General features: G+C 42.0%; 1 protein-coding gene across 1 annotated transcript in view; it reads right to left on the bottom strand.

The window, feature by feature from the left end:
- Positions 1–3,292: 3,292 nt before the first annotated feature.
- The window catches only part of KIF24 (kinesin family member 24), a 23,038-nt gene continuing 426 nt past the window's right edge, over positions 3,293–25,904 (bottom strand). Inside the window, exons 1-12 of the mRNA XM_009871331.1 lie at positions 25,702–25,904; positions 22,296–22,485; positions 20,648–20,745; positions 18,480–18,695; positions 16,809–16,896; positions 14,372–14,493; positions 12,649–12,754; positions 10,220–10,291; positions 9,457–9,566; positions 6,602–8,488; positions 5,608–5,701; positions 3,293–3,433 (exon numbers count right to left, since the gene is read on the bottom strand). The exon at positions 25,702–25,904 is cut by the window's right edge and continues 426 nt beyond it. Of these exons, the coding sequence (XP_009869633.1) occupies positions 3,293–3,433; positions 5,608–5,701; positions 6,602–8,488; positions 9,457–9,566; positions 10,220–10,291; positions 12,649–12,754; positions 14,372–14,493; positions 16,809–16,896; positions 18,480–18,695; positions 20,648–20,745; positions 22,296–22,485; positions 25,702–25,904 (3,327 nt within the window). The remainder of the gene's footprint in view (positions 3,434–5,607; positions 5,702–6,601; positions 8,489–9,456; positions 9,567–10,219; positions 10,292–12,648; positions 12,755–14,371; positions 14,494–16,808; positions 16,897–18,479; positions 18,696–20,647; positions 20,746–22,295; positions 22,486–25,701) is intronic.

Raw genomic sequence — 25,904 nt, 5'->3', positions numbered from 1 at the left:
AGCAGTGTTTAAGGTCCAAGCTGGATGGTCCAGACTGTCCAGGGGTATGTGTCCTTGTTCTGCAAGGAATTCCCCTACAGGAAACGACTATTTAGACCAAACCTCTGAATAAAACAGTCTCTTTGGCTGTGTTCCTGTGTTAAATTTGTTCACAGTCTCCCGGTGAGGGCTGACTCTTGGGCTCTCTACCTAACCACGGCTTATGGAGATGGTTGTAAAGGTGAGAGCAGAGGCGCGAAGATGGGTGGTGATACCTATGAAGCTGATCTCCTTCCAAAGAGACAGATGTGTCTGTGAGTTCCCTTTGTTGCTCTTGCTGTGGCAGTGAGGTTTCTGCATCTGCTTCACTGGGCAGGTCCTGCTGCTGGCTGGTGAGAAGGTGACTGTGTCCCCAGTCACACGTCACATTTTAGGGCTTTTCCTTAGGTTCTGGGTCAGATGCACTTGGCCATGTTTTAACTTTGTCAGAGGCTGTTCTGCTCCTTGCACTAGCTGCTGCCGGATAAACGAGGTGCTTTGATGGAAAGGCTTGTGACAGGTGTAGAGGCACAGCCAAAACTGGCAGTGGTGCTTGTGACCAGAGACACCCTGAGCTGCCTCCTGGTGGTTCTGGACAGCAGCAGCCTGGTAAGGACGCTGAAGAGCATCAGTTGCCCACACAGCGGCCGAGGCCTCACGCTCTGCCTGCGTGTGGCTGGAGACATGGTGGGAGGAGAGATGCTGCTGTGGCCATGGCTTGTTTTGAGGGTGACTTCCTCCTGGGGTCCTACAGTCCTTCAGGCAGCAGGAGCTGCAGGTGCCTCCGGGCTGTAGCTTTGGCTGGTTGCCGGGGTCCTTCAGCAGCTGGGCTCTGCCAGAGCTCCCGCGGCACCGCAGGTCACACATCCCGGGGCCTGCGTCAGTGGCTTTTCTGCACAGCCATGCGTGAAGGGAATCTCGTACCGATTCCTAGCTCCAATTAATCTTTTGCAATCAAACCAGCGTGTTGTTCACTTTTACCTTAAAACAAATTTCATGAGACTTCTGTAGTAAAGGAAATTTTATTTTAAATAATGTCACTTATTCAAATAGAATATCAAGCATCTGCCATAAACACTAATAGTCTTTGTTGCACCTGCGTACAAAAGTGAACCCACGTTAGTTTTGTATTTGTCTGACTTTATGTGGCCAAGCTCTCTTAGTAGAGTGCTGTAATGACAAACACTTCCATATACGTTCCTCAAGCTGAAATGAAAGTCATTCGTATCAGGTGTCAGTGCAATACCAAACACCAGGAAGGAAAGGACACTTCTAAAATGCTCATTTAGCATATTTTCACACAAGAATTAAAGCAGCATCTAGGTAATAAAGAGTGGAGAGAAAACCGTTACTGTTTTTGACAACAGCTTTGGTAGTTTCTGTTGCATACAGGAGCCCAATTTCAGTATCCCCTGGGCCTGCAACACTTTGAGCATGTCCATAGTCCAGTTATTGTCAAGGATGGCTGGATTTTCACAGCCAGGGCTGCTTTGTTTTATTTGTTGGAGTTTTTTTTTTGTTTGTTTTAGCCAAGTCTCACATTCAGGAGGTAAAAATAAAATTCTGAGGACAGACTGATAATAAAATGTTACGTTGCCTGGATGGCTCCAGGTCAGAAAAGATGATCTTGGAAGACTGCTCTTCTTTGTTGTTGTTTTGTTTATTTGTTGTTCCTCAGTGTTCATGAGTATTCCTCCAGGGAGCACATAGTTCCTGCTCTGGGATCTTGCACTGGGGCTCAGATCTGCCAGACAGACTTGCCCTTTTCACAGTAGACCAGACAGGAATCACCAGGTGGCTCAGATTTGGTAGCTGACTTAACTTCTCTACCCTCTGCTTTGGTAACTCGTGTCTTGTTAGAACTATCTCTGAAAATACTAAGGTTAGGACATGGCACTAGCGATTGCAAGATGGAGACTAACTAGTGCTAAAAACACACAAAACAACAGTCAGGGCAGTGATGCGGGACTTGATTTTTCTGTTAGGAGTCCTGTCCCTGTACTTCTGCTCCCCTGGGCTACACTGTGTGGTGTTCCTGGAATGTTTGCACCAAGTATGCAGCCCAGATAACTGAGTGTTGCTGTGGTCACTGTCGCTGCTCGGCCAAACCTGGGCTTCTGGAGGTGGCTGTAGGAGAATTCACAGCTGGTCAGTGTTCCCTCACCTTTGGCAGTTCTGGCCTCTGAGCAGGCTTTGACTGAGCTACTGCAGGCATTACTGAGACACTGTGATGGCTGAAAGTGCTGCAACAGCTCAGTTCTGCAGTGGGAGCACTCACAGAACGTGCTGCCACCTGAGCATGTGCCAAGGTTTCAGCAAGCGTTCTTGTTTTGGGGTTCAGATGTGATGGGTGCAGCACCAGCACTTCTGCAGGGCTCCAGCTGATCGTTGTGTATTTCTTGATTCAAGTACCAGCTTCACATAACAGCACCGTTAGCAGCCTCCTGCCTGGGAAGCTGCCTGCCTCTAACCAGACCATCTTTTGATGTGAAAAATGAATTCTGTCAGCCTGGAGGAGGAGCGCTCCAGAGCTGTGCCACAGTGCAGAGGTCAGACATCGTTTGCAGCAGGTAAGCTGTTAGCCTCCCACTGCTGGCAGCAGTGTGAAACCCACACGCTTATTAACACGCTAGATGAACCTTTGGTACAAAGTCTCAACTACAACACTCGTTACTCATAACTTAAGCCACCTCTTTCAGGAGCGCTGGAGTGTTTGTCCCAAGCGAACAATGAGTGTGACAGCAGCCCTCCCTTTGCAGAAAGTGACAGCACTTCTTGTGCTACCTTGGTTTCCGTTTACTTATGGCCTGGTTACATTAGTGTACTTATCAAAGAGTGGGTCCTCCCTCTTTTCTGGCTTCTGTTTGCAAACACTTTCCTGGAGAGCGTTTGCGTTGCTGTTCAGACCTCTGTCTGCCGTCAAAGTGTTTTTTACTTCCCCCCCCATTTTCTTGGCAGTGCAAAAATGCCTTTAACACATGAGAAGCTGCTACAAATACTGTGGACGGGACTGCTTGGTGAGATATTTACAGGCTGATGAACTGTCATTCTTAAGACCATGCCTTACTAGTATTAAGGAAATACAAAAGCTTATGGTGTCAAGTAGTAATCTCTCCTTTACTCAGAATTCTCTCCATCCTTATCTAAAACACAAACAAATCACAAACATCAAACCGAAAGCTGCCCCCTACCCACCCACACTCTGCAGCACCAAGTGTGGCAAAATACTGGCTGTTTCCAGAGCTGTTCTTCTGCATCTGTAAGCAAAGAAGGTCTACACTGCTGGAGGTGTTCGCAGGGATGTGTCAATGCCTGGAGACACTGAATAACGCTGAAGCTGGGCACGCATCATTTGGATACATTGCAACTTCAGTACCAAGACTTCATCCAGCTTGCTCACGAAAGTCTGAAAATCCTGGTGAGGAAGGCAAAAGGAAAGTTTAGGATGCAGCAGTAGCAGCAGGTTGGTGAAAATCTTATTTTAGGCACTGCAGCAGTACAGAAAGCATGTTTTCCATCTCCAGTATAGTAAATTAAATCTGTGTTGCATTATTAAAGTCCTGACCCTCACAGACCAAAGGCCAATGCCCCTAAATACTGAGGTTAACGTAGTGTGCTGGTGTTATCTGCTGGTGAAATTACAGCTCATGCAATGGCTCACAAGTAAAAATGCATATGTGACCTGTTGTCACCCTTACACAACAGTTAGCTTTTCAAAGGTTTGGCACAGGGACTATACTGAACTCTGCTCCTGACACTTCTCCTGTGGGATCTAGCAACCATGAAAATAAATGGTGAGTTGGGCCACTCATTGGCCGGATATATTAGCCTATTCTGGGGAGATGGGATTCTTTCACATCAGGTCACAGGGCCAGCCCAGGTCCTGCATGGCTGCAGGTCTGCTAGATCTGACATGAGAAGCACCAGCAGTGGATGTAGCCCTGGCTGAGGGGAACTCAACAACCTGCAACATGGATAAAACTTGATTAAAACTGACATGGAGGCAGCTACATTTAAATCAGGACTCTGTTAATAAGGCAGCACTCAGACTGCCTCTGCTCTCCAGCTGAGAGTGGAGTTCACAAGTCGGTGGCTAAGAAGCTGGGAGGAGTCAGCATCCGTGAGGCTAGGGACTTCAACTGCCACCACCTGAAAATCAGCCACTCAGAAGCTTATTTGGCAGGACTCAGCTGTCCCATGTGCTGAATCTTTGTCTTGCAGGGACATCAGGACTGTCATGAAGACCAACCCAGCTACCATGGGGTATTTTTCTTAAGCAGTTTAAATACTGCTTGGTTTAGTACGTGCCCAGTTCTGGCAGGAGCAGAGCAAAATTTTCATGGCTGGAGAAGCTGCAACCAACTGAAGGTGGAAGGAGAGAAACTGATACAGGAAATCCAGTCCGAGTTCATTGCCCAAAGAAAGTTCATACTGTGAAACAACACTACAGGGTATGTTATTCACACAGTGCGGGAAGGCCTGGCAAGCTTGTCATAATTCTGCTAGTCACAAAATGATTGCTTACTGCAGGGGACAAAATAAGTGGAGGGAGGGCGGGGGAGAAAGCATTGGTATCCAGTGACAAACAGAAACAGGAAGAAGAATCTCAAAAAGATTTAAAAAAAAAAGAAAAAAGATTGCTTTGTATCACTGCATTCTCTGGCACAAAACTAAGAACAGTTCACAGCTCTTGTGCTGATTTTACCAACTCTGTGTTATCTGGTACATCAGCTGGAAATCACAGCAGATAAGCCACGTGGTGGCTCCATTCTGAAATCCCTGAGGCAAGAGTCCCTGTAGCTGTTCTCCAGATCTCAACCATGATAGGAATTGAAAGGGTTTGATAATGTAATGCAGTAACTGAGCATGGCTTTACTGGTAAGATGAAGGAACTGTGAAAGCAGGAGGTTCTCATTGGGAACTGTTAATAGTCTGCGTGAAAGATGAGTCTTCTCACACAGCTGTGACATGCATCTACCTGGAGGCAGGAGAAACAGAGAACAGCAGGTGCCAGTCTTTAGGCGTAGCCTACATTACTATTGTTTGAGATGAGGCTATGCCCAGAAACACTTGAGTGACAGAAAAGAAGAGCCTGTGAGGGCAGCAGTCATGGTGGTGAGAGGATTGCAGTGAGTGAGGCCAGCGGTTGCCACAACTGCCGTGTGGCAGGCGAACGACTAGCAGAAGGAAGAGGCAACGTGGCACTCTGCCACCAACTGCGACATCCCCGTGTCATGCTTTAGGGATGTGCTGCTTTCTGTGGTGTTGACTTACTTACTTGCTCCAGCCTGCAAGGATAAAAACACGACGTGGAAATACGCCGTTTGCTACAGCCTGGTACCCATGACGTTAGATAAGAGAAAGCTGTGTTATGAGATACACACGGTTCAGAGTCTCTTTCTCTCCCAAGGACCCAGCAGTGTGGGGACTGGCAAGGGCACAGCAGGTAATGAACACAAAGCCGTCTCTCCTAGGGCTCGGGGAGGCATCAGAGAATGACAAGGAATGTCGCATCACTAATTCAAAAGTTAATAATCTCTACTTTATGCAAGTTCAACGGGTGCTGAAATCATCATCTGAACTACTTACCGTTGCTGACATCTGATTTATTAAGCACTCTTCCCTGAAGCACAAGGATGCCATTTCATCCAGCTGCTGCTGAAGGGTCCGAATCACAGCCTGTCTGATTAACATAAAATATACCACTGGTTACATACCCTGCCATGCTACCTGTAATTACTGCCGGTGTCAGTAAACCCTTAAGAAGGGGGAATAACCTAGAGGAAGCCTTGCTCTCCTGCGTTGCTAGGATTCAGAAAGTGCAGACCAGTGCTCCTGGTCTGGGGTTACAAATGACTCTGATGAGTGAGGATTGCTCAGAGAGGAGTGACCACGGCAGCACAGGGGCACATAACTGCTTTTTACTGTAGGAAAGTGTAGCATCCAAAAAAAATAAATATGTCCAATTAATTAGTGAGATGGCTTACAACCACAAGGCTGTAAGTCACCTTGGTGAAAAATAGGCAGAACAGAAAGGCAGTGCTGCTGCTCATTCCTCTAAGCAAGTTTCTCTGACCAACATACTTTCAGTCCTGTGAACGCAGTGCAGTCCTCCTGAGCTGACAGTGGCAGCTCACAGTACTTTGAGGTTTTACATCTACACCTTCAGCAACTGCCCAGCCACTCCAGCTGTTTTTCTTTCTACAGGGATGGAACAGCTGTCACCTGATTCTTGATGGAAGGTTTGGATATATCTTAGGTACTTCACAGCTTATAGGAAGCCAGTTAGTTACTGAGAACTGTAGCCTGTGTTGTAATACCAATTGCTCTAGCATTATCCTAGGAACCTCTAATAGATTGATTGGCTTCCTGCAAGATTTTAAAATATCACTAAATAACAAGCAATCATATATAAGATGACAACTATAAATTATCATTAATTGTACTAAATAATTATTTCATAGATTAGTTTCCCATTGTCTTTTAAAGTACACATGAATATGATATACAAATAAAGGTAAACATACTGCATGTCTAGAATTTCTAAGCTTTATGACGAACTTGAGTGACGAGAAAGACTTACTGTGCCTTTTCCACGGCTTCCCTCTGCCATTTTCCCATCTCTGATGTAGCACTTGGAGAGCTGCTGCTGGACATGCCTGAGGAGCTCTTTGCATTTGTCAAGGGCTTATTGTCTTTGGTTGCAAATCCCGAATTCCTGGCAAAAGTGTCTTGCGTAAAAATACTCTGCATTAACTTGTTTCTTAGCAACGCTATTTCCTCTTTGCTGAATGATGGCTTGGCTGGGTCTTTAAGATGACTGAAGTCCTCATTCCTCAGTCCTGACTTGGGCTGCAACAGCAGGCTGCTTTCCTGAGAGGGGGACTGGGCTGTGTAATCCATATGTCCCACACCAAGAAAGCATGACACTCCTGGAAAACAGCTCTTTTCAGGTATATCAGCTTTTATTTCCTGAGCCATGGGCTCAACACCAGGTCCTTGATTTGAGTTAGATTCTCCTGAATTATCAGTATTGTCTTTAACATCAGCATCACAATGTCTGCCACCTGAGTGTTCTTTGCATGTTGTGTTACTGAGGAACAAAGTGGATTCTTCCTTCTCTTCCTGCTGGAGGCCTCTCTCTTTGCGTTCTGGTCTTCCGGATTTCAATACAGCAGAAACATACAAGTTTGAAGCATCCTTTTTTGCGGTTAAGGTGGCTTCACCAGAGTAAGCAAGACATCTGCGCATGGATTTGTACTGTTTGTGATCAGCTAGGGAATCTTTGCCATTTTTCCAGTTACAAGCAGGATCTTCCTGCAGGCAGTAAGGTTTTTCTGCAGTATTGCTCGGAGGGGACTCAACAGTTAAGTCATATTTCCAGTCTGATGGAGTTTTGCTGCAGCTTGCAGTTTTAATGGCTTCCTTTGTCTTTAGGCTGCTCTCACCATAATCCCAGTTGTCATCTAGCTCATGTTCTTGCATGGGTATTGCATATTTAAAAAATAAATCCTGTTGCTTTTGGCCTTTTTGCTCTTCTTCAGTTCCTTGTTCTCTCTGATGAAGGAAAAATGAGTGTTGACTGCATTTGTTGGTATTTATTCTTTTCACGCTTTTTTGACTGCAGACAGGTGAAAAAGAATCCTCGCTGAAATCACTGTCATCCAGATCTTCCAACTGCACCCCCTCTTTGTTCTGTACTTCTGTGGGAGCAAGGCTTAGCTCCTGCTTCATTTGAATCTCCTGGGGCTTGTACTGCATTAAAAATTTTTGCTGTAGAAAAGGTGGCTCCTGAAACTGCTGGTGATAAAGACGTAAATGCTCCTCCCTTTCCTTCTGAAACGCAGGCAGATTTGTCCAGGTTTCAGCATACTGTTTAGCAAAGCTGTTTCCCCACTCCTGTCCGCCATCAGAAGGCAGATTTCCATCTCCACAGGAAAAACCATCTCTAGAAACAAGCTGTTTCTGAACAGGTTGCACTGTCTGGACTTTAAGGCACTGGGCAGGTGGTCTGTCCTGCGCGTATTTGTCTCTCTGCCCACTCTCTTTTGTTTCTGTCATGGCAGCATTTTTGATGAAATCCTTCGTGGTGGGGTTCTTCTCAGAGTGGGGGGACAGATCATCAGTTTTCTTCTTCAGGGGATGTGCTACCCGTAGTGCTCCCTTAACGGGGCTGGTGTGGTGGAACCTGGGTGAGCTGGGATTTCCTTTGCGGACTTGCCCTTTCTTGACTCCCCGAGAGGTAGAAGTAAAAGGGACACTCGGTGGCTGGCGTGCAGCGGGACCTGCCTTAGTTTTTGTGGCACTTGAAGCATGCTGGAGGCCGAGCTTCACTTTCTTTGGGGAGCTCTTTTCCCCAGGTGGCAAAGAGGGATTCTTTTGGACACGTTTTGCAGGCACGTTTCCAGCTGTCCGACGCCTGTTTGTGACAGGGGCAGAACACTTAATCCCTTTCTTCAGCTCTTTGACCCTGTAAATAAGGCTGGTTTTAGAAGATGTCATGCTTTCACATAATAACAGTGTCTTCAGAACAAACTAGTCCTTTCACATTTGAAGGCTAAACACTGAATTCAGTGTCATGATTTCTGTTTTAACCATCAGTGATCTACACAGGCATCAGAACCCCTCTGCCAAAATACCTGACCTTCTGAGCAGTGTTTTCAAGTGCTTCCTCAAACAGCACATAACAGGTCAAAGAGAGGCTCTGTTGCAGTGTAAGGGGACTGCATTTCCACACTTTGTAATGCACGGTGCCAGCTCAAGACAAGCTGGTACTCTGCACAGCACACCATAGAGCGCACCCAGGACACAGCCTAGCGCTTCTGGAGTAGTTGCGGTGGGGCTAATTAGCTGATATGTGCAGTGTTGGGCTAAATGACCCTAGAGGTCTTTTCCAACCTTAGTGATTCTATGATTCCATGTACAGGGGTACAGTGCTCCTGGATCAGACTCGTCCATGCATCTGTGAAGAGTTGCTTAACTGGTATCATCCCACCCCCTCAGCTGTTTCTTTTACTCCTCTTCAACCTAGCATTGCACAATCTCTAATTTATCTCCTTCTGTACAGGGGAAGGGGTGAAGGACTGGCACACATTCTCGGCAGAACTGCAGTACAAATCTAAAACAAAACTTTTGACTGCTATAGTTAGTAATCCTGCTGTTACAGGGAGCACAGTGATATTTTCATCCCTAAAAGGTGATTTTCATCACCTAAAAGGTGATGAAAATATTCTCTAGGTATTCTAAATCCCTTCTGTATTTACAATACCTACAGAATTTCAAGAGCACATATAAGAGCTGGAACAGGTAAGGATTCTATTTGCATTGTGAAAATTGCATTTCTCGCATAAATCAACATTTCCAATACAACTACAAACACCATATGCTATTTTTCCCTTTGTGATTTTCACCTTGGCAAGTTTGAGTTTCATCACCTACCTGTCAGCATATCGTAAAGTGTTCAGGGTATGCTCTGTAGCTATGTGGCTAGGTGATATATTGGCTATCATGCATGTCTTGGAATTGCCAATGAAAGAATCCTTTAGCACCTAGGGTTGGAAGAAAAAACCCAATATTCTTAGCAATTCATGAACCCAGAACTTTCTGTAAAGTGTACAGAGGCAGTTTAACATGAGAACAGCTGACGCACAGTTACTGTAATTTGTTTTTAAAATGCAGTCCTCTTGTCTCGATTTGTCTTGTAATTCTTTGTTTACAATTTAAAATGAGTACAAGTGTTAAGCAGGGCTCTGAACAAGCCCTTGCATCAGTTGCCACAAGGGTGCCCACACATTTTGAGAAATAAAGCGTATGTTAGAAATGGAGTGAAGAAATGTTGATGAAAACTCCCAGGACTGTTAATGCACAGGGGGTGAAAAACTGGTTGCAGACTGGGTAGAGACGGATGGTAACTCTGAATGAGTTCGGAAGGTTATGTTTGAGCCTTTTTGTTTAGTTTTAGGTTTTGTTTTGTTTTTTCACAACACCAATCTGCAGGACTGACTCAGGGAATTGGCAGTTGGCCTTAATTCCATGATTATCTTTAAAATTATTGTTTGCAAAACTTATGCTTTTCACTTTTCTGCAAGAGTTTAATAGTGGCTACCGAATAATGTCCTTTCAATTTTTTTTTTAAAAATTTATTTTATTTACTCTGTCCTCATCAGGGAAAACTCTACTATTGTGTTTCTGCTTGTTTTACCTGAGTTAATTTGCTTTGCCGGAAAGGAGTATGCACCTGTTCCTGATCCAATGCCCGAATGCACTCCTTTAGCTGCCAAAAGAAAAAAAAAAGAAAACAAACAAAAAAACAGAGGTGGAAAAATTCATCAATCACACACTGGCAAGGAACTGAATTTCATCAAACCTAGTCTACAGATGTCCTGTTTCCCCCATGCCCCTTCGAGTAGGGGAGTTTGCTGCTGCCACAGCCACGAATGGACCGTTCCAGCCAGTTGGGGCAGCAGCAGTTCAGCTGCTCGCAAAGAGAGCGAAGCTGCAGCAGAGAGCACAGCTCGCCCTGCCTGCCGTACAAAACCAAGCAGAAGGGCAAATACACATGTTTTTAGCACACAGAGAGCTCTGCACCACAGCTAACTAGCTTGAAGCCAGGCCCTTCCAGAAATACCTCAGCTATCTGGACAACTGCGGTGCAAATTTCTCATGCCACTCTGGCAATATTTTCATACCTTGGTCAGAGATAGTCCGAGCTAATAAGTGTGTATTCTTCCCTATATGGACTATAATCTGGAGTCTAGATGCCCCATCTCTGCATGGGTACACTGGGCTGTTAGATGGAAGCTGATACCAGCACATTTTCTCTTCACACCACTGCACAGTGCCAAAACCAACCGCAGGGGACAGCATGAACCAGCACCAAAATCAAATAGCTGTGAGGGGAGCTTCGTTCAAGCCCAGGTTCAAGCCCATGGTCAGAAGGTAGTACAGATACAGCCCATCTGTCTAAGCGAAGTTGCTGTGAACTTTGACAGGCTGATATATAAGAACTATACAGAAAACACTGAGAACAACACAACAGGCTACCCTGGAAGTGGAGTTAGAGCTACAGAAATCCTGCTAAAAGTAAAAGAACCTGAGCAGCCAGCTACACTCACGTCCTTCACAAAACTCATTAGCTCTTCTTATTGTTAACAACCATCAACAGAGGCAGCCTGTACTTGACAAAACATCCCCTGATTTATTACCAGTCTGGGAAAAAGATGTCATATCCAAACTCAAAGATGCACACTTTTTTGCCATGTTTCCACTGGAATAAGCACACTCCATATCAAGCCTGAACGATCTCTAAAATTGGCAGAAATGGACTGTACAGCCATGAGACAAGTCATTTAGAGCTATTATCGCAGGAAAAATAAGCAAATTACAGTAATGTCATGGTGATATTAGCATGAAGCAGCATTACTAATTTTAAAGCCTTACTACAATCTGCATCCACTCACGTAAAATGAAACCTATTTCTCACTTTCACTGCATTTTATTAAAAGTCACACCTCTAACACATAAAAGATCAAACTATTCTAGTTTTTCATTCTGCTTCTCATAATTGCAGTATCTGAATATATTCAACTTGAAATCAACATGAATATTCAAACCAGCAGTAAACTTCAAACTTAGCGTGTTCTAAGGCCTGAAGAGAGCATTGAGGGCAGAGCTAGGTTTTACAGGCTGCAGGTTACGTAGACTTACGGATGCCTTTAGTAGTTAATTCAGTCACTAACTGTAGACCGCCTAGATATTTACTCAGCTTCACACAATACCAAAAAGTACATACACTCTGATTTTAAAGTTCCTTTTAAATGAACTCATTTCTCAGGACCGCTTCCTGTTCAGGTCCTGACTCCCCCTTACACTCAGTTATTTACCAGCAAGTACTCAACAAAGCCTGGAGTACAGTAACACATTCACTGTACAGGCTGTCTCCCAGTACGAATGCTAATATTCCACACCAGGAAAACCTCTGTGCAAAAGAACATTCTACATTCTCAAATCAGGGCAAGCCACCTCCTGTTTACAGGACTCCACGAGGTATGGTTGTGCTCGCTGATTGCATATCATCTTCAGCCTCACTTAGAAAAGCCCTCAGTCATTCCTGAGCTTTGCTCCTTTGAATTAAAGGAGGTGCAAAGGCTTCTGCAAAATTTATACTTGGAGGCACCTCTGCTTTATCTTTGATGGCATTTCTCTGCTCCTCGTCCCTCTTTACAGAACTGTGTACACTTGTAAAAGACAGTTTGCATTAGGAGTGGATTTCTTGCAGTTCCTTCCTGCCCACACACGAATTGCTCGTTTCTATGCTCTTGAGTATTTAAGTCTTTTAGTCCTGATTTGAAAGAGAAGTCTGAGTTCAAGTGGTGAAAATAATCAGCAAGAACAGATGTGCTTTTATGAAACAAACGTGGCAATCCCAAACCAATATTCTCTGGAGGAAAAAAGATAAAACTTTCTATGCAAAATATGGGACACATGTTATACTCTATCTAACATTTTCCATGCTGTTTACCTGGCTGGCTGTAAGAATGCATTAAAAAGACTTAATTTTTATCATTTTAATGCTAAAACACATGCTAATAATTAAATACAAAACCTTCCCCAGATGTAATAGTAGCTTACGGCTAAAAGACTTTGGTTTATTTCTGCTCCTTCCATTTTTGTTTGTCGATCTGAGTCTCTGGCATCAGCTGCCCTTTCACTGCCAGCCAAGTCAATGAATGACATCCTAGAAAAAAACAAAAGTTGCATTTATCTTAGGGGCTCTTTTTTTTTTCCCATCTCCTTAAAAAAAACTAACAAACAAAAACCTAAAAGAGGGCTGGAACAGATGACATCAGAATGATTAGAAGCAAATAACTAGCTTTGAACAACAGAAATACCCATTGTAAATACCTTGAGACACCAAAATAAGCATAATTTTTTTAATAGCGTCAGAGCAACCTAGCACTAATACAATCATAATGGAAAGTGTAATTGTATGTGATGAGAGTGCTCCATACTTTAATGGATAAGCTGTTTAAAGTGCATCACATCAATCTCTCCCAATAATTTCTGTGCTTGTAGCTTCTGAAGAACACAGTTAAAGGAACTGTCAATTTCTTGATTCTCCTTCCAGGTAAAACAGGCAACTGTACTGTCAAATGGGAATCCAGGGTGGTATAAACAGAATTTTCCAGTGTAGTAAGTAGTACACTGAGCTTTCAGTGTTCCTTGGCCCCTCCTTCTGTGGAACTCCGCTACTCCCTCACACGTTCCTTAGCTCCGGGTGCCAGCTGCTGTGCTGACTGCTGCACTGTATCTTTGCCTTTGCCCTTCTTTTTCTTGAACAGCCCTGACTTCTCTAACAGACATATCTTAGGATCGTTTCCCCACTCCAGCTCCACCTTGCTTTCCGAAACAGAACAAACGGCACATGTGCCACTCCTACATAACTACATACACTTCTATTTCTAAGCCTGCCTGTTCTGCCTTTTCCTCTCTCTACTATTTGTGGCTCTTCTGTTTTGCCTTATATTAAAGGCAAGAAGAAAGAATGGCAAGAAAGGATGCACAGTACTTGCTGGAAGGGTGTGTCAGCATGGTTTTTTGACACTCAGCAGTAATATAGACACCTAGACCTCTTTCCTCAGACCTGTTTCTTGAGGTTGTTTAGTCTGGAGAAAAAGATGACTGAGAAGAGGCACAATTACAGCCTTCAAATATGTAATACGGCTTCCACAAGAGGAAGTAAAACTGCTCATATGGTCTGCTGCAGATAGCATCAGTCACACTCTCAAATTACCAGGAGGTTTAGGTGAGGTACTATGATTCTTCTGACCAAAGGCAAACATCTCTAATGGAATCATCTCCACCTGAACTAGTCATCCCAGGCTCCCTTTGTAGTCAATTACAGGACAGAAGTGCTTTCAGGGGCAAATCCATGCAACCTAATTTAGGTGACCCTGCAGAATAGCATGAATTGGATCCCAGAAATTACTATTTCTTTCTATTGACTTCAAAGGTGACAAGCTCACACGTGGATATGCCCATTGCCATTTAGCCATATTAACACCAGATGGGAAAAGCTTTCTAACACTGAAGATGAAGGGATGGATTTTATTGCCAAACTCCTTTATTGGAAATTTTTACCAACAAGGCTGACAAAGCTCTCAGAGATGTGGGCTAAGCACTCTCCCTGGGAACAAAGAAAGGACTGTGAAACTTTTCAAAGTCCCTTTGAACACCATCTTCTCATCTAACTCACAGCTGCCCACCAACTCAGCACCTCCTCTTTGTTTACCTCCTGGATGTCCCTGGCCTTGACATCCTCAACAAGCCCTGAGCAACCCACTTCTAGTCTTACCTTCCAAATGTCCTGTTGGCTGTGTCTTTAATTTGAATTTGGATGACAGCATGAGATCGAGAAGAATCTGAGTTGACTCCAGTAACTCCTGTGGTACGTTTTTTTCCCCCCTTCAAAATCACCTGCGAAATAAGGGGAGGAAAATCCAAACAAATAGTAAATAAAACCACAATGTCTCAGAAAGAGATCTTGTCCTCCTAAGATGAGGAAACATTAGGAGGAATGGTTCATTACAGCCTTAAAATTTAGTGCAAGGCAGATGTTCAGTTAGAGTGGATCCCATCCAATGTTTCTTTCAGAACTTTGGATACGGACTTGGATGCAGTTACACTATGGAGCTTGGAGAGCGTACTGCAGGTAAAAAGTGGTTGTATCAACATGCACTTGAATTTGCAAAATATCCAGACTATAAAATTAAAAACAAAAATATAGCAGCAATGAAATAAAGTAAGACTGGAGACATAAGGAGACGGCTAAGAGGAGGTCTTACTAATGTATAGAAATATCTGAGGGGTGCGTGTCAAGAAGAAGGGGACAGTCTCTTTTCAATGGTGCCCAGCAACAGAACAAGGAGTAATGGCTTTAAGTTAGAACATAGGAAGTTCTACCTCAACATGAGGAAAAACTTCTTTACTGTGAGGGTAACAGAGCCCTGGCACAGGCTGCCCAGAGAGGGTGTAGAGGCTCCTGCTCTGGAGACTCACAACCCGCCTGGACATGTTCCTGTGTGACCTGCTGTAGGTGATCCTGCTCTGGCAGGGGGCTGGACTAGATGATCTTCTGAGGTCCCTTCCAACCCCTGACATTCTGTGATTCTATAACCTAAGAGATTCATGAGATTGACTGTTTATTGGGTTCTTTCAAAATTTCACTTTCTCATGTAGTAGATGGGTACTATCATCCAGAAAGTAACACACAAAGTGCCAAAACCTTTCTTTATTTCCATAACTAAAAGAAATTATGCCAGAGCAAGGAACAGTTATAAGATGAATTATACTCAACAGAAGAATAAAAGAAGAAAACCACAAAGACACAAGACAGAAGGACAAAGGCTCCTTCAAGATATCTGGATAATTCTCTTTTGAAAACTCCTATGAACTATTGCAGAAAGTTTAGAAATAACTGCACCATCTTTAAAACAAGTAATTTATTTTGTTTCTGGTTTTAAAAACAAATTAAAATATTATCTAGCAAAATCAATACATTCTCAGTTGACATATATGCATTATTCGTGCCATTCAGTGGCCAGTTCTCAATCAGCAATCTAACCAACTGCTGCAGCTCCTGAGCAGTAGATTAGTGCTAAATGCAGATAATTTCTGAACCAAAGCCAACATCAATGAATAATGAATAACAAGGGCTGTATTTAAGACTCTTCCCCTGTATCTGTTGCAGACAGAATTCAGAAGCTCTGACACTTCTGTGTTCAAAAGGGCATTTGAACAATATCAGATTGGTTCTTTTGCAGATACCAGTAAAAATAAAGTGATTTAATGGCTCTTCTGTGTGTGGAATGTGATAATACAGAGGAATGTATTAATAATCTGCGCAGCAAATTTACACTCTAATTTACAGAAGCATCACCAGCATGTCCTGAAGCTTAGAGTTAATGGAAAAAAGAACAAAATTAAATGAAATGTTACGTGGGCAACAGCATGCCAATTTTAATGAGTCAATTACACTATCATGCACTTGTAATTCACACTTCTTTACTGAGAAAGAAATTAAACTATGCCAAGTTAGGATAGACAGAAAGGAGATTTAACCAGCTTGCTTGCTGCAGGACAATGTAGAAAATTTGCTAGTGCCTTTTAGGGCTCAGACAGACAGAGAAGGAAAACTGAAGCCTTGTTTGTGCTGAACATTAGCTACTGTTTAAAGATCCTGATTTTACTTGGCTGTCATCGCCCATCATTATCTACGCAGTGTCTTAATCATAATTCAGATCAACACCTCAGCCTTGAGGATTTTCTAATTTCTAGCTCTATTAATTTTCAAATTTTTATCTTTTGTCCCACAGCCACATACCTTTACTACAGAAAGTTCACAGAAGCCAAAGAAACCACACTGGGAGGAAATACTGATCCAGCCTTCAGAGTCCCTTGTTAGGACACTATTTAATTTCTGGAATAGTGACAGCAACCTATTCCTTGGCAAAGATCCTTCCACAAGGAGTGGCAGCAGAAACAACAGCTGTAAATCAACAGCCTGGATGTTGCTAACATGAATCACAGTGACCCAAGAAGCTTACTGAATTGAAGCACTTTTAATAGTGCTCCTCAGTGCTCTCCTGAGGTTGCCCATTTCGGAACCTTAAACAAGAACTTTAACACATACTACACAACAAATAACAAGCTCTGCAAATGGCATATCTCACAAAGCAGCAAATCAGGTTGTAGAAGGCAAAAAAAAAAAAAATCACAAAAATTGAGGTTACCTCCAACAGTAGATCTACAGAATCCACCGGGACCTCCCGCAGTCCAGCTATTTGAACAACATGCTTGCTATCTTCTCTTGCAAAAAGTCTGAAAATGAAGCAGAAAGGAGATTTCTGAAATCCAAAAATAGCAGCAATGAAAACACATGTCAGTACTATGACACTGAAAAAAAGGAATCAAGGCTACTGACTGGGGAGAGGCACCATCATTCATTTATTTTGAGAGCTGAAGACGTATTTCATGTATACATTATCACTGACATTTCACTATTAAAGAGACGTTAACAATGCATTTCTGCTAGTTCGGGAATATAACAATGCAGGGAAGTAAATTAGCATGTTTACATTTTAGAGTTCCTGTCTCTATTTAAACTACCCCTCAGGCTTCTCTAGGAACTTCAGACTCAAAGTTATGCTCTGTTCAAGTTCTCAAGATTTTGGCATAGGATTTTAATGCAGCTCCCATAACAATAGAGTTAAATTTCAGAGCACCTCTCCCATGAATAACACAGAAGCATTACAGTATACAGGAAGAATACAGACATGATACAAGCAGAGGTTTAATTTTCTTCTTCATTAACATGTATGATAGCTAATGGACATGCAGAGAATATAAGAACACACTTTATTCCTTAGTAAATTGACTCCTTAGATAGCACTACCTGCCCCTTAAAGATTGTTTTAGAGAAAAGGAAGACATATACACATAAATAGGTGCTTCCTCTCTGAACAGATGCTTGCTTCTCCAGGCAGAAAGCCTCCCTCGTAAGCGCTCTGGTGTGCTCTAAGGATAATGTTCTCCAGGCTGCTAAATGCCGCCAGCTGACAGGTAGTGTTCCCTCAAGACCACTGAAAACACCTAACTGCTGACATCTTCACTGACTGTTATTTTATTCAGAAATTTCAGACCAGAGCTGCTTGTTGGTTTTTTTTCTTTAAAGAAGTATGCACTGAATTTCTTGGATTTCCATTTTGGTTAGGGTATAGATCCTTTAGGAGTACACATCCATCTGACTGAGTCTGGGGCCGAGGTTCTGCCGGGGTGATGGCAGCATCAACTGCAGAGGCTCGCTCTGGTTGAGCCACCAGTCTGCTGGGTAGGGGCGCTCAGGGAGAACGCGAGCACTCTACTGTGACAAATGTGACATGTGGGAGATCTCTTCAGAGACTAGAGTGGCAACAGACAAAGCCCCAGTGGCACAGCAGGTGGGACAGCCAGAGGTTACGTCTGAGCAGGAAAAGACATGAACTCCACAATGGTTGGCACAAAAGCTTCTGGCCACAAGAAGGTTCTTTCTCTACTTATGGATATTCAACTATTATACTATTATAACATAAGCAAACCAACATGAGCTCATACCTCAAGCATAGGTATTTACTTTTATTTATGCTCCCCTTCAAAATGAGTAAAAAACAGGAGACCCTATCAGTGCTATAGTATTTAGTGTCAAGATTCTGCCTTCCTTTCTAAGTAGCTCCTATTAGCAACTCTAATTAAATACAGAACATTTAATATAAATGGTAATATGGTAATGGTAATATGGTAATGGTAACGGTAATTGCATAAACCAGTAACTGATTAATAAACAGTAACAAACTAATTATAACCATAGGTTTATAGTAAAATGTATTTTTTACCTAAATATAGTAAAACATTCTTTATTTAAATACCTCTTCCTTCCATTTAGCAGGTCATAAAGCTGTCCACAGTAGATCTCATAAAAACTGATCACAACAGTGAGATCTTTCCTTGACTGCGATGCTTCCAGGTGTCTAAAGATGTCGTTGGCAGCCAAAGCATAGAGTCCTGGATTCCGTTGAGTACCTATCATAGTGTAAGTCTTGCCAGCACCAGTCTGCCCGTATGCAAAGCAGGTTGCATTGCCTCTGTGAAGATAATTTATATTTTTAGTGTTACATCTCATTTATTCATATCTAATAAAAAAGATTCTGCAATATCAGTGTCTAGCTATAGTGGCCTCTTAGCAATGAGGTTTGGTTTGCTGTCCTATCTGGGAAACTGCAAAACACTTTATGGTGATTCTCAAGCATGTGCTATGGAGATCTCGCATGTCACAGAGCGCTGGCACTCTTCCTTTCTTCCAGATGCCAAAAAAGCATCTAAGGAAACTAAGAATTCATTATTATTCTTCCAGCTGTTTAGATGCTGCAGAAGTATTGTAGGGTTATGAATAGGAATCCTACTGAGTATGTATCACAGAGGAAAATGACTATGACACGAGATGCAAAACAGCCACAAGGCAGGTTCGCTATTAATGTATGTTGTACTTGATGAAAATTAGCACCCCAAGCACTATAATTTACTAAGCAAGGTTAGTCTTTCTCAGGCTGTAGTCCTGCAAGCAGTGAATTCAATCTACAGAGTTGTTCCCTAGGGGAAGGTCTTGCTTTTCCCTTCCTCGCTCCCAGCTCTGTGACCTATCTCACTGTCTCACCCCTGCCGGTGCTGGCTCTGATGTTTTACTTTACTGTGCTGAAACAGTAAAAAGTTTTCCACTTTTTTTTGCAAGCTAATTTTGTGCTGTTTCAATGAATTAAAGTACCTCACAGAGGACCAAAAAATATGGCCAAAACTGGCCTCATGTAACCTATGCGGAAAGTGTCTGGTGAGCGATAAGGAAGAGGACCATACCCTTTCACTGGCAGAGAGTGTTTCACTCACTCCAGCTTATGAAACCACAGCCTTGGTTTATTCCAGATTGCTCCAGCTTTGTTATCATATCGCCTTATGATTATAATGTCAATGCATATAAACGCTGAGGAGGTGTCAAGACACAGCTCCACTGCCCTTCAAGCCCATTTAAGTTGACGTTACGGCATGCCTACCTCTCCTTCGCCATTCTTGTTCTTATACAAGCACTGAACTCACAGGCATGGTGTGAACTGATTCAGGGAACCAAATCAGAAAAAAAAACAAACCTACAGAAATTATTTATTCCCCTCAACCTTTGAAAAAAAGACTTTTTAGCTGTATCAGTACCCTGGCAAAGAAATGGGTGAAAACATAGGGCTGGAGTAAGCAGAGTGAGCAACTGCTTGCTGGGGGAAATTGCAGAATTAGCTCACCATGGTGTCAGATCAGACCAATGCCAGTGAAGGGGATGCAGCAGGAGGGACAGAAATGTTAAGGAAATCTGAGAAAAAACTGTGGCATCTCTTTCGGTGGCATTACTGGATTAGCTGTAATGTGAAATGTACCTTTACTGATTATTGCACAGCAAGCTAAGAGACTCATTCTCCATTTCACTTTTCTCAAGAGCATGATACTCTCTGTCACTGCTGATAATACTCAGAGATTTTCAGTAACAGAATGCTCCATTTTGTTAATTTTCAAGTAATCCTTTCCTTCAAAGGCTCAAAAAATGTAATTATATTCAAGCTTGTTACTTTATGTGGAAATAAGATCACTCGTGTAAAGCCATCATCAATCTCCCATTAATCAGGAAGTATGTAATTATATATGTAATATTTCTCTACAGATGAGTGTACTATGCCACGCAGAAGCCTTTGATGAGGCTTCAGAAATCCTGGCACACATTTTCTCATTCTAGGCCGGCCATGGTATGTCTCTGTTGCACCTGAGGTCCAGTTTTAACTTCCTCAGTGATATGGATTTCTCAGCAAATGTGAAGAAAGTTTTCCCTGACTTATTTTGCCAAAAATTGCAATTGAAGACATTCTAAAAAGGGAAAAGTATGTGGCAAACATGAAATGAATATATTTTTCAAAAGATGAAAAGCATAAAGGAAAATTAAAGCAGTATATGAAATTGAAAAACAATGAGATAAAAATAACAAATTGAAGCACTGATGCCCTACCCGTTGAAAACATGCTGAATGAGAGGATGAGCTGTCTTCATATACACATCCTGATTGGTACATGACTCCCCAAAAACTTCATCAAAATAAAAAACATGCTGAAAAATAAATATGATCTTTAAATGAAAATGAATATGTTCCAATTCCCTTTCACCCCCATTCAAAGGTAAAGTTAAATAACAGAAGTTTTTCTGATGACTTCATACAGCTTTGGATCAGGTACAAAATGGTCTAGCACATTTACCATGCAGCATGACATATGCAGGAACACATCATTACGAATAATCAAGCAACCGAGGGTAGGAAAAAAATAATAAAGGGAAGCAAAGATGCCTTAATTTCCCATCATTCTGAAGCAGAACATACCACAGCCTTCTGACAAGGGAAAAAAAAAGGCTAATGAAAGAAAACCTATTCTTGAAATGAATCACCCTGCAGATGTACAGTAAGACTTTAACAGTAAAACGAACTCAAAACTCTTGACTCTCTCAGAATTAGTCCTTAGTTGTGATCAATTGTGTCTCTTCTGCAGACTTACAAACCTTTTGTGCCAGAGAAGATAGAAGCTATTCCTAAGAAAAACCGGATTGCATTATCTCCGAAGGAGGCAAAACCCCACAAACTACCCACCCTCCAGATCTGACCTAAAGCAGCAGGGCCTCTGGACACACTGCAGCAGAGTTCGTTATGGGCTTCTTCTAGGTTAAGAACAGTGTTTGCAGGGACAGTCACAAACAACACATTTTCATAAAAGCCCCCATGGACTGGTGTCTAACATCACACTGTAATAAATTTACTGCAGTGTAAATTAAGGTGGCAGACCTCTAAGACTTAGAATCATTTCAGCAATACCCAAATCAACCGCACTAGCACCTGGGATTAAACCAGGGAGCCTCAGCAGCCACACTCAGCTCGGAGGGCACATGTGCTCTGAGACTGGTCTGCAGTTTGGGTCCCCCAGCAGTGAAGCTGGAACATGCCCCACCACCTTGCATTTGCTCTGTACTCCTTGCTGTCCTTTTACAGGAACTGAATTTTTACCAGATACTCCAAGCAGTTGTTTCTAGGACCCAGGCTGTAAAAATAACACCCAGTAGAGTGAGAATGCCTTGCCGCTCTCTAGAAACCAGTTCTGTTCCTGGTGCTGCCAGTCAAAAGTGAGAATTTGAACTATGACAGCACAAGCTATTTGGGATTAAGAAACAAAGACCAAAAGGGAACTTAATTTTCAAAAGCATTTGAGAACAAAGGAAGGGAGGGGATTTCTTTGAAATAAAGTTATGGTGCTGAAATAGCAAAAAGGGAACTCCTCACTGAAGTACCCAGGAAAGTTATCAGGAGACTCTAGAGCAGACAATTGTCCTGAAGCACTGGCACGTAGCAGAGGTTTTATTTTGTCATGTTCAGAGCAAGGTGCAAGAGACATGGTTTTGAGCCTTAAAATTCTGAGCTCGGGTTTTCTGCCACAGCCTGGCATAAGTCAGAAGCAATTCGAATACAGTTATGCTGAGCCCACAACCTATTTCAGTGCAGAAATGCAGACAGTCTTTTTCTGTTTCTCCTCATGAAAACTACAAGCACAGTTTGCTTTATCCTATCCATGCAAGTGACTGGCCCATAAACACAACATTCAAGTGGAGCATGTTACCTCTAAAATATATTGGGTGAGATCAACTGCCTCCTTTTTTTCATGAAGAAGTAGGGTATCTTTATCTTTCACTGTGATGATGTTAACCTCCCCACGTCGCTCCTCTCTCAGGCCTAGAGGACGTTTTCGGACACACACTCTGATTTTTTCAGTCTCTGTCCATGGAGTCTCTTTCTCAGAAGAATTGGATCTACAATAGTGGAGGTTTACATTTTAAAATCAGGTTACTACCAAATGTAGAACATGCATAACTTTTTTAGCTTTACCAGAGAAATGTTTGCCTTTAATGACTTATCAAAAAAAAAAAAAACAAACACAGCTCATTGCTACAGGGTCAAGTTTCAGCTGTTTTTTCCTAAATAGAGTGATTGCTTTTGTGCACTTCTCTTAAAAGAATAGTTGTCTTTATACAGCTACATTCCTGAACTTATTGCTGGACTGGCATATTTTCAGTTGTCCACAGATATGTGACTGAAGCTGGAATAATATGCAAGTTAACTTTATGAAATTTAATCTTGCTGAAATTATTTGCAGTCATGATTAGTCACTTAATAAAGTATAGATGAAAGTATTAACAGATCTTGAAAAAGAATGGGTAAAATATTTAGTTGCTTTTTCTCTTATCCTGACTTTCATTCTTCATAGTATAGGCTGTCAAACAGGTAACAAGTAAATGACTCAAACTGGGAAATGGGATAGTATCACTATGTTCTTATTCAGCTCACTGAAAATTTGAAATATTGACAGTGTCGTTGCCTTCCTTTTGGTCTTTTTTTCATAAAACACACGTGGTTTCAGAACACAGGCAAAGTTGTTATCTTGTGTTTTGTCAAGTCTGCTTTAGCTCCCTTCCAGATACTTCAAAAACATGAGGTAATTTTGTGTTTCTTTGATTAACCTGCTCTCTAAAGCATTTTGTGATACAGCACACAGAATATGCTTGAATGCAGTCAAAACGTATTCATTCCACCTTTCTGTTTTTCAAGTTGTCTTCAGCAAAATGAGTCATGATTTTCAGCCTGAATTGGAAATTCAAAATAATTTTAATCAAGCCTCAACTTGCCCAAAAGCTGTGTTTCTGCCGTGCTATCTGAATGCCCTTCCAAAATCTCTTAATGCAGCAACTAAAAACTAACATATACACGTTATCTAATAAATTAAAACCAAACTCACAAGTTACTCAATATCTCACTACAGCTACAAACTTGTAGTATCATTGCTGCTGTGCTGCGTGATTCCTCAGCAGCATACAACAGACAGATAAAAATCTCAAGATGCAGTCTTCAAAGACTACACATGAGTAATCTTTACTTGTAATATGAGTCCCTTTAATTTTAGCACAGTTTCCCCACGCAGGCGAGGATCAGGCTCTGTGTCTAGATGGAAAATTCTTTCCCCTGAAAAGAAAGGCAATGATACTTGAAATAAGACACTACATAAGCTACTGTGAGCTTCTGGATATCACTAAGCACCAAATGTTGTCCAACAAATGATCAGAGTCTCCGAAGTTTAATTCTCATGTCAGAGACTGGATTTGGTGATCTACAGAAAGAGCCTGTTGTGCTCCTAAGAGCTTGAAGGAGGAAGGACTTATCGCAGGATGTGGAAGAAGAAAAAACTCTGGTAGCTCTGTTTATGAGAGAAAAGACAAATTCTGTCTAGTATAGAGGCACATTTAGTTGAAGGTATTTTGCATGCAAACAGAATGCATTTTACTTCTATATGCTGAACCTGAAGTTTAGATTCACTATTAACATTTCTTAAATAGAAACTGTATTTTATAACAAAATACAGGTTTTTATTGCTAGAAAAAAATCCAAAAATCTTGACACAGACCTAGAAACCTAACTAGGCACTAAGTCAGAAGAATCACTATGTCCTGCTTGCTTTTGTGAAAATCAAGCCATTTGCTGTGGGCGAGTACAAAACATATTTAAACATATTAAAAGAGCTGTTTATCTTTCTGCCATCTGAAATCATGCCAGTGTTTTCCAATGTTTCTCATAGATGAGACAAGATTAGCCTTCGCAGTGGTCAGATCACAAGGCGGCATGGCAATGGATAGATTCAGACAAGTGCCAGCAGACTGGCCCAAGCCTGGAATGCACCACACGTACTCTGTGGCCAAAACAGGAGAAAGAGAAATTTAGGCATGTCAGGAGGAGGATGCAGAAAGCCCACAAGATGAACCATGATGCTAGGCACAGAAGAATGTGCCTAGAAAAAAAAAAGAACAAAGAAAGAAAAGGAGAACAATGGAGATACATAGCTCTATCATGGGATTAAAAATCTTGAACTCCTTTAGCTGAGCCATTGGGTCATATTTTATCATTTTTTACTTGCTAGCACTAAGAATCCTGCCCATTTAGTTGCACCTTGGCTCAACTTCTAGAAGAGACAGAAAACACACCAAGATGACAATATATCTAGGAGGTTACTGCAATATATCTAGGAGGTTAGACTCTCTGGAAAGTGGGAATTGTTTCTTTCCAGCAGCGGGGAGTTACAAACCTCTGGCTGGAATTTCACTGTTTAAGTGCTCTCACTATTATGTCACCTTAGTACTTTTCCACTGTGGAAACTGCACCTATCCCTGCAGGCTACATGCATGCTCATTTAGAGTTGAACTGACACCCCAACTCCATATATCAAATCTTTCCTCACAGCCTTCCCAGACCAAACCCCAATCTCATACAGCTACCTCTCTTCATAGCATTGCCACAACTGCATTGCAACGAGCTAGATGCTGGCAGTAGGTGTGCAGAGGGGTATACACTCCACTACTGAATCAGGAAAAAAATATTTCCTGGTTTTAAAATGTGGCCAGGGTAGATTTACCGGTGGTTCTAGATAACCATAGCCACTCTGTTCCCAAACACCAAGAAAAGTATGAAAGTTAGAGATCATGTTCTTGGGAAGCAGCTGCAAGGCATCCCTCTCACAACTGTGTCTGTATCCCGTCCCAGTTATATTCATTCTTTTTTAAAGCTCTAGTTCAGAAATTTCATTATAAATTAATATAGCCATCACAGCATGTATCAATTTTACTGGAAAAAAACTTGACTCTCAACAGACAATGCCATATTTTGGGAAAATAATGTTTTGCAAGCTAGTATCATGGAAAGAAAAAGAGAAAGAAAACAAAGGCTCATATCCTGAAAGATAATAAAGAGAATTCTTAGACAACCTTGGTAAGTAGCAGCTGGTGAAATTAAGTTGATTCCTTCTACCAGACTTTGAAAGTCTCAAGTGCTTATTAATATTTCTCTTCTCTAAGACATTGCATTGCTCTGTAGTGGTAGACTTGCTTATTTGGAGGTGATAAAGACAGATTCTCTTCCACAGTGAAGAAAGAATAAATTACAACTAACTTTAAATACAGCAAATAAAGGCAACTGATTATTACCTGATAGAGGAATGAGGTAGTCCATAATTATACCCAGAAATATGAGTAATTCTTTGTATGATGGGAGCTTTAGAATCCCCCAGGAGAGGACCAATATCATCAGAAACTGTTGGACAGCTCAGGTACTTTTTTGTGCATATTCCAGGAGTATCTAGGTCTGTTCGAGTTAATCTAGTTGACTCTGAATTACGTGGTTGAATGCG

This window comes from Apaloderma vittatum, unplaced genomic scaffold, assembly GCF_000703405.1.
Source record: "Apaloderma vittatum isolate BGI_N311 unplaced genomic scaffold, ASM70340v1 scaffold11206, whole genome shotgun sequence".
NCBI lineage: Eukaryota > Metazoa > Chordata > Aves > Trogoniformes > Trogonidae > Apaloderma > Apaloderma vittatum.
The sequence above is the reverse complement of the archived record's forward strand: the minus strand, read 5'-3'. Positions and strand labels throughout refer to the sequence as shown.